Source organism: Tinamus guttatus, unplaced genomic scaffold, assembly GCF_059628265.1.
Source record: "Tinamus guttatus ecotype Peru unplaced genomic scaffold, ASM5962826v1 Tinamus_guttatus_pri_ptg000018l, whole genome shotgun sequence".
NCBI lineage: Eukaryota > Metazoa > Chordata > Aves > Tinamiformes > Tinamidae > Tinamus > Tinamus guttatus.
The window spans coordinates 1655560-1670742 of record NW_028288552.1 but is presented as its reverse complement, the minus strand read 5'-3'; the positions used below and the strand labels follow the sequence as shown (position 1 = coordinate 1670742).

General features: G+C 54.1%; 1 protein-coding gene across 1 annotated transcript; it reads left to right on the top strand.

Moving 5' to 3' along the window:
- The first annotated feature begins 698 nt into the window (after positions 1 to 698).
- LOC148596289 (uncharacterized) lies at positions 699 to 15148 on the top strand. The gene is made up of 12 exons (XM_088524076.1): positions 699 to 709; positions 1695 to 2005; positions 2049 to 2268; positions 2909 to 3023; positions 3270 to 3443; positions 3537 to 3643; positions 3845 to 3982; positions 6469 to 6553; positions 13828 to 14000; positions 14145 to 14160; positions 14913 to 14990; positions 15059 to 15148. Exons 1-12 carry the CDS (start codon positions 699 to 701, stop codon positions 15146 to 15148), a joined length of 1518 nt encoding a protein of 505 aa, XP_088380202.1.
- The last annotated feature ends 35 nt before the right edge of the window (positions 15149 to 15183 follow it).

Here is a 15183-nt window from a genome sequence, read left to right as displayed (position 1 = left end):
GACAACAGTAGCCCAAACTCCCAAAGGAGTTCAAAGGCAGAAGAAGATGCATTAACGTCTGCCATAATGTGTTCTGAAAGGAAGTTTGGCTGCTTACCAGGCCATTTGAGGACTATGCAATCCCAGAGCACATCACCTAGGCACATGTACATACCTATATTACTCTGGTGTTAATTTACTAATATATATATATGTTATCTTGATGTTGGCTTTGTATTGCTTGGTGCAGTTTTGATTTTAAACATGTGGTGTACAAAAAGAGCTCCAAAATGGCCCAGTCTTCATAAAAATAAGCTAGTTTGAGAAGAAAGCTGGTCTGGACTGGCAGTGCTTGATGGCACATCCACTGTGAGGACGCAGCAAACCCTGCTGTGGTTTAGGAGGCACCTGTAGCCTTAAGCTAAGACCAAGAGCAATGTGGAGATGACAGCCTCCTGGTTGCTTCCAGTAATGCAAGAGAGATTTGGACATCTGTCAGGGTTTGGCTACAAAAATCCGGGAATGCTCAATGACCGTGTGAACAATACACTCACACTGCTAGCTGGCCTTCAAAGCTAAAGAGCTAATTTAGTAGTTAAAGAATGCAGTGTGCAGGATGTCCTAGCAATGTGTGCATAGCATGGACAAGTTCCAAAAAAAAAGTCCCGATTAGAAGAATCCCATTCATTTGGAACAGTAATGTACATTTGAATTTAAGGATGATTTCCAAGTAAGTGAGAAGCCAGTGCTTATCTGGTGGCCACTTCAATTACATCCCCAAGAGAAAGATCTCTATCCCCCACACCAGAGAGGCTTCCTCTTCCCCTGAGGGGGGAACACGGCTGCTCCCTCTGGAGTCCTCGTTTAGGAACTTGAGACACAGGCTTCGAGTTCCGTTGCACAGAGCCCAGTTTCTATCTCTAGCACTATGGCAGGTAATACTTACCGGCTAACCACACAGTATCAGCTTTATACATGGCTTGTAAGGCACTGTTGGACAGGAGCAGGCACAATTAAAGACTTGCAACCTCACCGCAAAAAGAGAGGTGACCTTCCTCATCAGTGATAATGACAGCAGTCCCAGTACCTGTTCTGAGTGTCTTCTTGGTATATATGGACCACTAATAGCACCGTAATCAACAGCCAACTGCACGCTCCTTTTATCAAATACAAGCTTTGCTATTTTTCCTCCTGCTAACATGTACACATGCAGAAGTGGAGGGAAAAAATCTTCATTCAAACATCTTATGGAAGTATTCCGCTGCTGTTCAGTAGCCTAAGAGCACCTCGGGCTAGCATCCCATCTCACGAACTTATTCCTGCCTCAGTCCTACAAGTAGTAAAATCCAGACTCATCATGAAGGGCATATATCAATATACAAACTAACACCTCCACCCTACTCATGCACTTCAAACATTTAATCGCAATCTATAGTGTGAGCGTGGCTGGGCATTATTTTTATTATTATTTTTGGCTGGTTCTGCTTTTCTGCTCGATTCAGTTGAGTAAATACCGACAAGACGTAAATGGGGATTTTTGTGAAATGAAAGATGATTTTCTACTAATGATAATAACTGGCAGCGCTGGCAGATCTACAACAAGTAGCAGATTCACAATCATAGGAGAACATGAAAAAGATAGTTGAGCGACAACCAAGCTAACAGCGGCGGTGCTCTTTCTCGGGGAGCCGCAGCCCCTTGTGGGTGCGCTGCAGCCCCACGTCGAGGAGCCGCCTGTGGCGCGTGGCAGTGTCACCCCGCGGCGTCACCCCGCCGCCCTGTGACGCCCTCGCCGCGGCTGTTGCGCCTGGCGCCGTCGCCGCGCGGCCTCAGTGCTGCGGCCGCCAGTGCCGGAGCGACGGTCGGCGCGTGCCTCGCTGGGAGCCTCGCTGCGTCCCGGCCCTCGGAGCGCGCCTCTGCTCCCGGCGCGGGGGCTCCGAGCCCGCGACCCCCGCTCCCGCAGCCCGCCGGGGCTCAGCCCCGCCGCAGCTGTCCCGGCCGCGGCCCCTGCTCGGGGCTCGGCTCCTCTGCCCCGCCCGCCCGAGGCGGGGCCGTCTCTCTCTGGCCGTGTCCGCGTCCCCGCCGCAGCATGAAGCGCTTCCTGGCGCTCTTCGGCAAGGGGCGGGGGGCGGCGGCGCCCGGCGGCGCTTCCCTGGCCTGCGTGGGCGCTCGCTACGAGCTTCGCGAGGAGGAGCTGAGCGAGCTGCACCGCGCGGCCGCCCGCGGAGACCTGGCTGCGCTGCGGCGGCTGCCGACACGCGGCCTCGACGGGCGCGACAAGGCCAAGCGGTGAGGGGGGCGGCGCCGGCCGGGGCTTTGCCGGCTCTTCGCGAGGGCCTGGCCGGGCGTGGAGGGCGCGTGTGCTCGAGGCTGCTGCGGGGAAGGCCGGGTGGCAGGCCCTGCCCCAGCAGCACCGCCCGAGGCTGCTGTGCTGCTCTTGGAAAGCCCGTGTCCCCGGCGTGCGGCACTCTGTTGCCACGCAAGCGGTGCTGGCGCAAGCCGCAGGGCGCCTTGGCGAAGGCTGGAGGTGGCCAACCAAGCCTGGGTGGTCCTTGCTGGGCAGCGTGGGTGGTGCTGTTGGAGGCAGCGGGCGGTTGCGCGGGCAGAGGGATGGAGGGCAGCCGCTTGCGCCCGGCAGCGTGGGGCTGCGTGGGCAGACCGCTGTGCCTGGGCGCAGGAGCCCCTTTGCAGGGAAGCGGGTGCGGAGCTGCGGGAAGCGGGTGCTGCGTGGGGTGGGGGTGACTTTTCCTAGCCCCTCCCTCTGGGCTTGGGGTGTGCAGCTGCTGCCATTGCTGCCGGAATGGGCGACTCTTTCTAAGCTGCTCTTGTGGCTGCGGACAGCGGTGGCCCTAGGCCCGGGACAGAGGCAGGAGCGGTGTGTGCAGCTCGGCGCGTGTGTGCGTGTTAATGGAATGTGTTGCCTTTGTAGGACACCCCTGCATCTCGCTTGCGCTAATGGGCACTCGGAGATCGTGTCCTATTTAGTGGAGAAGAAGTGCAAGCTGGATGCACGGGACGGCTACAAGAGATCTCCACTGATGAAGGTACGTGGAGCACGGGAGAGCTGTTGAGGGAGGGCTTCCAAGCTGCACCCAGAGCGCTGCATCTCTGGGGTGATGCGTGATGTTGGGACAGGTGGAGACTGTGTTGCGATTGGCGCAGAATGGGCCCACGTTGCCTCCTCTGGGAAGGCCGGGGTTGCTTTGTGCGCTTGGCCGGCTGTGGGAGCGCTGAGGGAGGGAAACGTAGTTGCTGGGAAGGCTTCCTTTTCTTTGCCGTGTTGCTTGCAGGCAGTGCAGTGCCAGCAAGAAGAATGCGTGGCCATTCTGCTGGCGCATGGTGCCAACCCTAATCTTGCCGACGTTACCGGCAACACTGCCCTTCACCTGGCTGTCCTTGCTCGTAACACCTCTCTAGCAGGGCAGCTAGTGGAGCACAGCGCCCTTCTCGAGGCTAAGGATAAGGTAAGTGTAGAATGTGGGTGAGGCTGCTCTCGGAAAGAGAGAGTGGCTTTCCCTGGCTGTTTGGTTCTGACTGGGGGCGCTTTATGCTTGCAGATGGGCTGCACGCCCCTTGCCCTTGCCGTGTCGGGTCATCACGGCGAGATGGTGGAGTTCCTGCTTGGCAAAGGAGCTGATGTGAACGCTCGAGACCAGTCTGCCAGGTGAAGGGCTTGTCCGAAGAGCGTGTCCGGAGGCCCCGTTCCTTCTGAGTTGTGCTGTGCTTCCATGTAGCTGCCTTTGCTTTGCTTCTGCCTGTGGGAAAGGGGGAAGCAATTGTTGTGGGAGCAAAGAGGGCTGAAAGGCATGCGAGTGAAATGTCTGCGTTGGCTCCGAGCTTTCCTCTCCTCTTTTGGATGCTCTAGGACCCCTTTAATGCGGGCTGCTTCGACTGGGAACAGGAGCATCCTAGACACTCTTCTTCGCCATGGTGCTGATCTTTCCCAGAAAGATGTTGCTGGGTGGACGGCGGAGGAGTATGCTAGGACTTTTCTGCATGCTCGGTAAGTGCTTTAGGTGACGTTAGAGTTGCTGAGGTGTGTGAATGTGCGTGTTGGCTTATGGACGCTCTTGTTAAGAGCAGCAAGGTTTAATGATGTGTGGAGACGTCTGTGGAAGCTGGGCAAAAGGGCATGTTCTGGAACATGTAGTGTCAAGTGTGAACCGGGAGGTTTTCCTTGACTCCACCCCGACTGCTCGGTCAGGTTTCAAGTTGGTGGTGCTGAGCTGAGCTGTGAGCAATAGCGAGCCTGAAAAGTGTGCTTTGGGCAAGTGGAGTGTATACGAGGCCCTCCCCAGAGCAGCGCATGAGACCAAATGCAGAGGTCCTTTCTTCTGCCGCTTCCCCTCACCCTGGGCCTGTAGCAAGGGGAGCAGGAAGGGCGGGTGTGCGTGGGTATGTGTAACTAGCCCGTGTGTGTCAGCTTGCCAGATGGCTCTGAATAGGCGTAGCGTGGAGAAGCAGTGGCTCGTTGTGTCCTAGAAGAGCCGTGTACAAGGATGCCGTTGGTTTTGGTGACAGTCCTTCCTTTCTTCCTGTCTGCAGCGTTGGTGAAGAGCTGGCAGAGTGCGCGCAGAGGGCGCGTGCAGGCGGCCCAGTAGGCATGGCAGGACTCAGCTCGCCTCCCGGAGCAGGAGCTGCTGCCTCTGCATCGGGCGCCTGTGCTGCGGCCAGCGGAGGTAGGATCCTTAAGCGTGGAGGAACTGCTGGGGCTCTGCGTGTGCGTGTGCGTGTGGTGCGAGTAGTTGAGCACTTCATTAGCTTCCTATCCCGTCAGCGCCCCGCAGCGTTTGCTAACTGTCTGCTCCCAACGCGTGTTTGTCCCATGCTAGTATTTTGTTGAGGAAGCTTAGAAGGAAATGTAAGGGCAGTGTTGATTTTCTTTGCTAATGTCCTTTGAGGGGAAGGGGGTTAGAATTCAGTAGGGTGCGAGAAGTCAAGGGCAGGTTGGGGCCTGCTTTTGTCCCTGCTGTCTTGTGTGACTGTTCCCCTGCAGCGTGGCCTGCAGAAGTGCCTGTGTTAGGTGCTTGTGGGCCGTGTTGACTTCTGAAGGTCTGACATGCTAAGAATTAATCGTGTCAATTAATGTTTTCACAGTGGGAGAGGAGCTTTCCCGTGAATGCTTTGTATGGTGAGGCTTGAACAGGCGCTTTCCCCCAATCCTTTCCCCTGCCTCAGAAGAGGAGAGCCTGGAGAGAGACACAGTCCTTCTTGTCTTAACTTTTCAAGCGTTCAAGATACTGATGACGAGGAGAGCGAGGACAACTCCGTTCCTGCCTCCGAATTAGAAAGACGCCGTTTAGCTGCCAAGGTGAAGTGGCCCAAGAGGCAGAATTTCTGTGGAATGAGTGAGTGGTTTGGAGGGCTGAGCTGTGTGGATTTGAGCGAAAGGGCGCTTGCAGTGCGGTGGCTTTGCTCCTGCAAAGCGGTCTCCTGCCTGGCCCCCTTCCTGCTGCTGTGAGCTACTTCCTCCAAGTCTGGTAGCCGTGGCAGAGCACGCAGCAGTCTGGTGGTCGGGGGCAGAAGAGCACTAGGTGACAAGAGAAATGACCGCACAGTCTTGATGTGCGTGAGATTTCTAGAGAATGAAAGCTGATGAGCTCCTAGATTACCTGTTCCTTTGTCCTGCAGACCTTGCTGTCGGTTTCCAGGAACAAAGGGGTGGTAGAATTGTGACTGATGTGGGAGAAAGGCATTTATTGTTCAAAGTGGGCTGAGGTGCTTCATCCCCTGGCTCTCCTGTCCTCCTTGTGAGGTTCCTCAAGTGTGCTCAGCAGGGAGCTCCTGTAGCCGGTGTCTTTGTCTCCTGGCACATGGGAATGGCATTCCAGGCTCACGTGCGCCTGATCTCCCGCTGCCTGTTTCCCCTCTGATGATGTCTCTTTATTTTTGCTGTTTCTCCTGCAGAAGAGGTGTTTGGCACTGGGACTGTGCAGCGATTCTGAGGATTCCGAGGATGATGCTGGAAGGCACCCTGCAGTGCTGGAGATGCAGGCAAGATTTCCTTCTTCTCCTGGTTGCCCTCTTGTCAGTGAGCTTTGAGAGGGTGTCGCAGATGCCGTCTGCGAGGAGCTACTGCAGCACAGGGAGATGTGCTAGTGGGTTGAAGAGTGCCCGTGAGGAAAGGGAGGGAAGCTGGACTAAGGCTGTCGGAGAAGCAGGCAGCTGTTGCTTGTCCTGGGTGAAAAGAAGGGGCAGATGGGGAGTGTGCTCGTGCGTGTCACCGTGTTGTTGAAGCTGGAGTCAGAGTGTGTCTAGGCCATGCTTGTGAGGGGCAGAGCAGCATGTCTGTGGTGCTGGCTATTGCTGTCTGCCCAAAGGCATTCCTGTGGAAAACCTGCAGGCCTTTCTTTGCAGCAGACAAGAGAGAACTCTCCTGTGTAGTTACCCAGGGAAATGAAGCATTTTGCAAAGTGTGAATTGCCGCTGCAGAAGATGCTTCTTTCTGTTCTTTGCAACACTTTTTTTTTTTTTCCTGACCTCTCTTAGGAAGCATCATCTGAAAAGGATGGAGAGGAAGGTGCTGGTGGTCCTCAGGATAAAGATGCTGCAGGATCAGTGGCTGGTGAGAAAGGTGAGTTAGTAAACACGGGTCCCGCTGTGTGTTTGCTCGCTGGGGCTTTCCTGATGGAGGAGAGCAGCAGAGTGAAAGAAGCACTCATGGTGTGCCCTTCCTTCTTTCCCTTGTAGATGTTTCCTTGGCAGCGGGAGCGGAGCAGGAGAAAGACGGAGACTCCCTCTTGGATTCTGAGGTGCTTTCTGTTGGTTTTTGTTGTTGCAGAGGAGGGGGGGAAAGGGTGTGTGTGCTCCTGCATATTTGAATGTAGGTGAATGTAGGCTCAGCCTGTGTCCAGGCTGCACTTCTGAGAGTCTCTGTTGAAGAGGAACAGCATGTCTGTGAGACTGGGTATTGCTGTGCACAGAAACATCCTCCTAAGGGAGGAGTGCAGGCCTTGTAAAAGAAAAGTGAGAACGTTTTTCCCTGTACAGGTACAGGGAATAGAAGTACTTTGCACGGTGTCCTTTCCTGTGCAGCGGGTGCTTCTTTCTGTTCCTTCCAACTCTTTTGGCTGGCCTCTTTCAGGAGGAATCACCTGCACGGGATGGGGAGGAAGCAGCAGGTGGTCCTCAAGTTGCAAATGCGGCAGCAGCCCTCCCTGTCAGTAGAGGTGAGTTCAGAAGCGTTGAGCCCCTGTGTTTGTTTGCTCCTTGGTCTGAGTCAGTGAATGCCGGTGATGAGCTGCTGCTGAGATGGGAAAGCCCCAATTCTGCCCTTGCCAGCAAATGCCAGGGCAGAGGGGAAGGTCAAGTGAGGAAGATGTTTTGTGGAAGTGCTGGAGTGCAAGGAGTGTTATTTCGTGGTGACTTCCTGCCTGTGTGAGGATGTGGGAGGAAGGGTGAGAACACAGTGGTGGGGCTCAGAGTGAGGATGCTCTTGAATGACGCTGCTTTTTCTTCTTTTTTTAAACACTCTAGTAACAGCATTATCTGTCCCTTGGCTGTGGGTGTTGCCTGATGGAGGAGAGCAGCAGAGTGAGAGAAGCACTCATGGTGTGCCCTTCCTTATTTCCCTTGCAGATGTTCCATCGGCAGCAGGAGCGGAGCCGGAGGAGGACAACGATTCTCCCTGGGATTCTGAGGTGCTTTCAGCGGGGGGCACAGTGGGTTCCCCGTGGGGGGATCTTCTCAGGAGGTTGCTCTGGGTGTGGGCCCTGCATCTAGGAGGCTCTGCTCCTTCTTTGGCTGCTTCTGCAATACGTTTGTTCCAGTGAACTGGAGCAGCTTTAGCTGTGTGCAAGCTGCTCCACGAGGCTTGTGAGGAAGCAGGGTCTGGGAATGTCCGAGCTCTCATAGCAAGTGGCCCTTGCATGGGATTTGTAGTGCAATACTCAAAGGGTCCAGATTCTGGCTCTGCAAGAGTTTGGTGGGGTTGCTGTTTCTTTGCCAAAGTATCCATGAAAAGGACAGTGTATGGAATCCTGCAGCCAAGTAAGAAGCCCAACAGCAATAACGTGGGTTTTGACTTGGAGCGCTGTTTGGGGTAAAAAAGTGCAAGGGAGGAAAGAGGCGGAGTTGGACTAAGGTTACTGAAAAGCAGGCAACTGTTGGTTTTCATTGGTGCAAAGGAGAGGGGAAAGGGTGTGTGTGCCCCTGGGTATTTGAACGTGGGTGAAGGCAGGCTGAGACTGTGCGCAGGCTGCGCTTGTGAGGGTCTCTTCAGAAGCAGAAGAGCACATATGTGACATTGGGTACTGCTGTCTACTCAAACGTCTTCTCAAGGGAGGAGTTGCAGGCCTCAAAGAAAGGAAGTCAGACCATTTTTCCCTGTGTGGGTAGAGAGAAGTAGTTTGCAGGGTGTCCATTGCCTGCACAGGGAGTGCTTCTTTCTGTTCTTTGCAACTGTTTTGGCTGGCCTCTTTCAGGACGAAGCACCTGCAAGGGATGGAGAGGAGGCCGCTGATGGTCCTCAGGATACAAACGCTGCAGGAGCCCCGGCTTGTGTGCGAGGTGAGTTGAAGGGCACGTTGAAGGCCACGTCTTGTTTGGTGGCTGTGAGGGCCAGTGCATGGAAACGGTGCCGTGCTTGTGAGATGGGGCAGCCCCGATTCTGCCCTTGCCACCAAAGGAGAGGGCGGAGGGCACGTCAGCTGAGGGAGGCGTTTTGTGGTAGTGCTGGAGTGCAAGGAGCACTGTTTCTTGGTGACTCGCTGCACACGTGGGGATATTTTGTGTAGTGCTTTGAGGACCCCTCCGTTGCGATGCGAATGGACTGTGGGTGCCAGACTCTGGAGCGCGAGTTTGGGAGAGCAGCTGCCCGCACGGCTCCCTCCTCCAGGACTCCGGCCTTGCAGAGCCGCGTTTGGGTGCTCGCTGCCCCTCTGTTGGGTGTTGGTTGTAGCTGTGTGAGCTGTCCTGCTGGGCTTGGGCGACTTCTGCTGCAGAGAAGGGCAGGGGAAGGGGTGAGAACACAGTGGTGCGGCTGAGCGTGAGGATGCTCTTGAATGACGCTGCTTTTTCTTCTTTTTTTGAAGACTCTAGTAACAGCATTATCTGTCCCTTGGCTGTGGGTGTTGCCTGACGGAGGAGAGCAGCAGAGTGAAAGGAGCACTCATGGTGTGCCCTTCCTTATTTCCCTTGCAGATGTTTCCTTGGCAGCGGGAGCGGAGCAGGAGAAAGACGGAGACTCCCTCTTGGATTCTGAGGTGCTTTCTGTTGGTTTTTGTTGTTGCAGAGGAGCGGGGGAAAGGGTGTGTGTGCTCCTGCATATTTGAATGTAGGTGAATGTAGGCTCAGCCTGTGTCCAGGCTGCACTTCTGAGAGTCTCTGTTGAAGAGGAACAGCATGTCTGTGAGACTGGGTATTGCTGTGCACATCCTCCTAAGGGAGGAGTGCAGGCCTTGTAAAAGAAAAGGGAGAACGTTTTTCCCTGTACAGGTACAGGGAATAGAAGTACTTTGCACGGTGCCCTTTCCTGTGCAACGGGTGCTTCTTTCTGTTCCTTCCAACTCTTTTGGCTGGCCTCTTTCAGGAGGAATCACCTGCACGGGATGGGGAGGAAGCAGCAGGTGGTCCTCAAGTTGCAAATGCTGCAGCAGCCCTCCCTGTCAGTAGAGGTGAGTTCAGAAGCGTTGAGCCCCTGTGTTTGTTTGCTCCTTGGTCTGAGTCAGTGAATGCCGGTGATGAGCTGCTGCTGAGATGGGAAAGCCCCAATTCTGCCCTTGCCAGCAAATGCCAGGGCAGAGGGGAAGGTCAAGTGAGGAAGATGTTTTGTGGAAGTGCTGGAGTGCAAGGAGTGTTATTTCATGGTGACTTCCTGCCTGTGTGAGGATGTGGGAGGAAGGGTGAGAACACAGTGGTGCGGTTCAGAGTGAGGATGCTCTTGAATGACGCTGCTTTTTCTTCTTTTTTTTAAAACACTCTAGTAACAGCATTATCTGTCCCTTGGCTGTGGGTGTTGCCTGATGGAGGAGAGCAGCAGAGTGAGAGAAGCACTCATGGTGTGCCCTTCCTTATTTCCCTTGCAGATGTTCCATCGGCAGCAGGAGCGGAGCCGGAGGAGGACAACGATTCTCCCTGGGATTCTGAGGTGCTTTCAGCGGGGGGCACAGTGGGTTCCCCGTGGGGGGATCTTCTCAGGAGGTTGCTCTGGGTGTGGGCCCTGCACCGAGGAGGCTCTGCTCCTTCTTTGGCTGCTTCTGCCACACGTTTGTTCCAGTGAACTGGAGCAGCTTTAGCTGTGTGCAAGCTGCTCCACGGGGCTTGTGAGGAAGCAGGGTCTGGGAATGTCCGAGCTCTCATAGCAAGTGCCTTATTAGAAATGCATAGTGCGTGCTCCAAGCTTTTTCTTCCTATGTGTGTAACTATTTCATTAGGATAGTATTGGAGAGCTGGGTGAGGAGCTTGCTGATGCTCCTAAAAAGCAGTCGCCAGCAGAAGCCTTGCTGGAAGCTGCCCCACGTTCCTGCCGGGACCTGGAGGAAGAGCAAGGGCAGCTGCAGAAGGAGTTGGCCAGGGTTAAAGGCAAGGTAGGCAAATGCCATAACAACAATAATGAGCGTAACAGGGCTGTTCTTCCTCTGTAAATGATGAGAAGGACAAGGCAGCATTCTGAGCACAGGTACAAGTGAGATGTGATGAAGTCAGTAGTTCCGCACTGCCGTAACCCATGAGGGCGGTGGAGCCTTGAGCGGAACGACGTGCTCTTCTTCATGTGCTGTGCTGTGCAGGGCAGTGTAGTTTGAGAGCTGCAGAAAGCGCTCTTTTCCCTTGTCAGTCGGAGCTGTCTGCTTGTAGGAAATCAGAATGGGGACAGGAGAGGCCAGTAGGAAAGAGGGTGAAGCACCAGAGTTTGGGAGATTTGACTTGGGAGTCAAAGCAGTGTGTAAGATGCTGAAGATGAAGCTGACTCCCATGGTTCCTGGTTTGACAGTTGCAGGAATCGGAAGAGCGGCGTCTCCAGTCTGAGCGGTCTGTTGAGGAGTTGAAGAGAGCCCTGGCAGAGAAGCAAGGAGAAACAATGGCTGCTTCCCCGCAAGAGCAAGAACGTGGCACACTGCTCTTCACCATAAAGCTCTTGAGGGAAAAAGTTGGACGGTGAGGAAGTGCCAGAGTGAAGCAAGGCTTTGCTTTGTGGGCTGGTGTAAAGGCAACGGGATTACCTTGCTGCATCCCAGCAAGGGAATGTGGGACTTGGAGGGAGGCTTTTGCTTGAGATGTTGTTAGTTCACAGTGTGGAGTGGGTATGTGTGCTCTGTGGGGTTCCCATACTGAGCCCTATGTTTCCTTTGAAGGCTTGAGTTTGAAAAAACAGGGCTGGAGGTGACAGCGCGCCATGAGACTGCCAGGGTGGAAGCTCTTCAGAAAGAGCTGCGCAGCTCTGCCTCTGTAAGCGACTCCTGACCTTTCCTTTTCATGAGCTCCTGAGCCTACTTGTGTGTGTGTGTGTGGACAGTTAGAGAAGAGATTGCGTGGCCTTGGAGTGTGCTGTGGAAGGGGAAGTGTCTGCCTGCAAATGGACACGGTGCACAAGTGTGCACTGTGCTGCTCTGCAGAGTGTTTGCCTCATTCTGTGTGTGTGAAAAGGCCTGGTCCAAGTGTGGCTCTCGGGTGGAGAGAGACTTTTGTCCAGAGTCTGACAATGGCTGGAAGGGAATGAAGGCGGGGGTAGGAGTGAGGGGTAGGGAGATGCCTGAGAAAGGTCTGGGTGATGGGAGAAGGGGAAGAAACATAGTAGTCCTTTGGGGAGCTACTTCTGGGAAGAGTCGTGTAATGTAACAGGAAAAGCAAAAGCACAGTGCACGGTGCAAGGCTTTTCCTGCGATGCGTGTCCTTATTCCATCAGGGCAGGGTCAGGGAGCTGGAGCAGGAGCTCGCCGATGCCCACAGAAAGCAGGCGCTGTCCGAAGCCTCGCTGGAAGCTGCCACACGTGCTCGCCGGGAGCTGGAGGAGGAGAAAATGCAGTTGCAAAAGGAGTTGGCCAGGGTTAAAGGCAAGGTAGGCAAAGGCTGTGACTAGCCCGAGGACCCTGACAACCCTGTTTTCCCCTGTAACCAATGAACAAGCAGCAGGATGGGAGAGGCCAGTATGAAAGAGGACGAAGCAACAGGGTTTTTCAGAGGTGACCTGCGAGTGAAAGCAGGTGCCTTGAGTGTGTGAAGAGGAAGCTGACTAGCGTGGGTCCTGGTTTGACAGTTGCAGGAGCTGGAAGAGCAGCTTCTCCAGTCTGAGCGGTGTGTTCAGGATTTGAAGAGAGCCCTGGCAGAAAAGCAAAGGGAAGCATTGGCTTTGTCTCAGCAACTGCAAGAATGCAAGAAGGCCTGCTTGGAAATGGAGAGCCTAAAAGTGCTGAAAGACAAAGTGGAAAGGTAAGGAGTTGGCATAGTGAAGCAAGGCTGTGCTTTGTGGGAGGGTGTAAAGGCAACGGGGTTAGCTTGCTGCTTGAGAGCAAGCAAATCTGGGATTTGGAGGGAGGTGTTTGCTTGAGATACCGTCAGTTCACAGTTTGGAGTGGGTGTCTGTGCTCCGCTGGGTTCCCATACTGAGACCTATGTTTCCTTTGAAGGCTTGAACTTGAGAATGGGAGGCTGGAAGGCAGAGCTCACCAACAGACAGCTAAAATCGAAGCTCTTCAGAAAGAGCTGCACAGCTTTGCCTCTGTAAGCTACTCCTGCCCTTTCATTTTCACAGGATCTAATATGAAGCCCTGGGTTTGTGGATTAGAGTCATGTGTGCAGTTCAATAACAGCACGTGCATCTGAGCAGATTGCTGGCATTTTCTTAAACACAGATGCACGTGGATGTCTGCAGTCTGTGTTTATGTGCTGTTCCAAGGAGAACAGTACTTGGCCATTTTGAACTCATAGGAAGCCACGAGCTTAAAGATGAGCTGGCAAAGCTTAGCTGTTGGCAGCAGACAGAGAGCAGACATCAGCTGTGCAGAGGCACAGTGGTGTGGACAAAATAAGTTATGTTTAGGTTCACTCTGAAGCCTGAAGCAGCTCTGTAATGTAACAGGAAAGAAGAGAAAGCGGAACCTGTGGTCCAAGCCTTTTCTTCCTATGCATGTAACTATGTCCACAGGACACGGCCAGACAGCTGGAGCAGGAGCTTGCTGAGGCTCGTCGAAAGCAGCTGATGTCAGAAGCCTCTCTGGAAGGTGCCACACGTGGTTGCAAGGACCTGGAGGAAGAGAAAGGGCAGTTGCTAAAAGAGTTGGACAGGCTTAAGGGCAAGGTAGGCAAAAACAGTAACTACCTTAATGAGCCTGACAATGTTGTTTTTCCCTGGCAAATGATGAACAAGCAGAGGGCAGTATTCTGAGAACAGGTGCCAGGGGGACGTGAGCAAGTCAGTCATTGCGGCCTGTCATAACCCACGAAGTGGGTGAAAGCTGGAACCAAATGACCTGCTCTTCCTCCTCCACCGGGCAGGGTGCTGTAGTGTGAGAGCTGCAGAAAGCAGCATCCCTCCTGGATAGGTGGGGCTTTGCATGGTCCACGTGAAGCAGCATCTCAGGCAGGTGCTCTGAATGGTCGCGCTGGCTGAGCCTGCACTGGGCCTCACGTCCACAGCGGAGATTGAAGGGCCTCAAAGTGACTCACTTGCCTAGTGCAATAGCCCTGGTGCCTAAGTTTGGCAAGGTCTTTGCTGTGCACTCCCTGTGGAAGGAAGCGGATTGGTGTTGGGGCGGTTTTGGGGACTGCTTGTAGGAAGACAAGATGGGGATGGAAGAGGCTAGCAGGAGAGAGGGCAAGGCAAGAGGATTTGGGAGAGATGACTTGGGAGTCAAAGCACTTGGCTTGTCTGTATGTAAATGCAGCTGAGTAGCATGGGTGCTGGTTTGACAGTTGCAGGAGTCGGAAGAGCAGCGCCTTCAGAGTGAGCATTGTGTTGAGGAGTTGCAGGCGGCCCTGTCGGAAAAGGAGAGGGAAGCAATGGCTTCTTCCAAGCAACTGCAAGAGCTTGTGGAAGCCTCCTTGGAAAGAGCTAGCCTAAAGCAGCTGGAAGAACGAGTGGGACGGTAAGGAACTGCCCCGGTGAAGCAAGGCTTTGCCTGCCGGGGTGGTGTAAAAGCAAGAGGAAGAGCTGGCTGCATGGCAGCAAGCCCATCCAGAATTTGGAGGGCCGTTATTTCACAGTGCTGTCTCCCTGTGTTTCCTTCAAGGCTTGAGCTTGAAAAGGTGAGGCTGGAAGGGAGAAGCGACCAACACACGGCTCGAATTGAAGCCCTGCAGAAAGAGCTGCACAGCTCTGCCACTGTAAGCTCCTCCTCAGCTTTCTTCTTCATGAGCTCCTGAGCCTAGCTGTGTGTGTATGTGGGGACATTCTGGGAAGAGATTTTCCTGGGGAGCCCAGGGGGACATCATTTCTGGCAGTCCGCAGGGGATCGGCTCTGCTTTGTCCCTCTCCAAGGCCTTCTGGTGTTGAGAGGTTCCCTGGCTACTGTGCGGCCTGAGCAGCGTGCGAGGAGAGGCTTTGACACTCATGTGCTGCTTTGACCGCCTGCTGCTTTTTAGCTGTCCTGGTGCTTAAGCCCTCAGGCAGTAGCACTTGTTGCTGTCCTAAGGGCGAGTTAGCTCGCGGAATTGCTTTGGTGCCAAGCAAAGCCCGAAGCGGCATCCTCAGGCTGTGACAAGGGAGACTTCATTGCCAAACCTCTGACACCTTCCCTGTTTACTGACTGTGGATTCCTTGGCTCGAAGGTGTCAATCCATAAAGGAATGGCACAGGCGTAGGCAGTGTTGTGTGCTTGGGCCAAGTTAGGAGACAAGCCCTTAATGAAGCAGAACTGCTCCAGGGCTCAAACTGGGGGTCGATTGTAAAGGAGTAGTGAGATGGAGAAATGTTGGTGGCATTTTGCTTCGCTAATACCCCTTGAATGAGGTGCAAGCGTGAGTCCGGGAAGCATCAGTGTGGCTTTTTTGTTCCTTAGGTTCATAAGAGCCTGGAAGATCTGCTCTCTGCCTTACAGACAAGACACGTGCCTCTGAAAGAAGACAAATATCAGCAGGTACATGAAGGGTTGCTCTGACTTCCCTCTTCCAGTCGATGATTTTCTTTCCTTTTGGGTGCGTGCAGGCAGCTACACTGTTCACGAACTCTGTAACCTTGAACGCCCAGGACTGTTGCCTAGTGATGGCGGCTGATTCCCCTGAAGCTCGAACTTAAGCTCTGCTGTCCACTGATGTGGATAGCTAAGTACC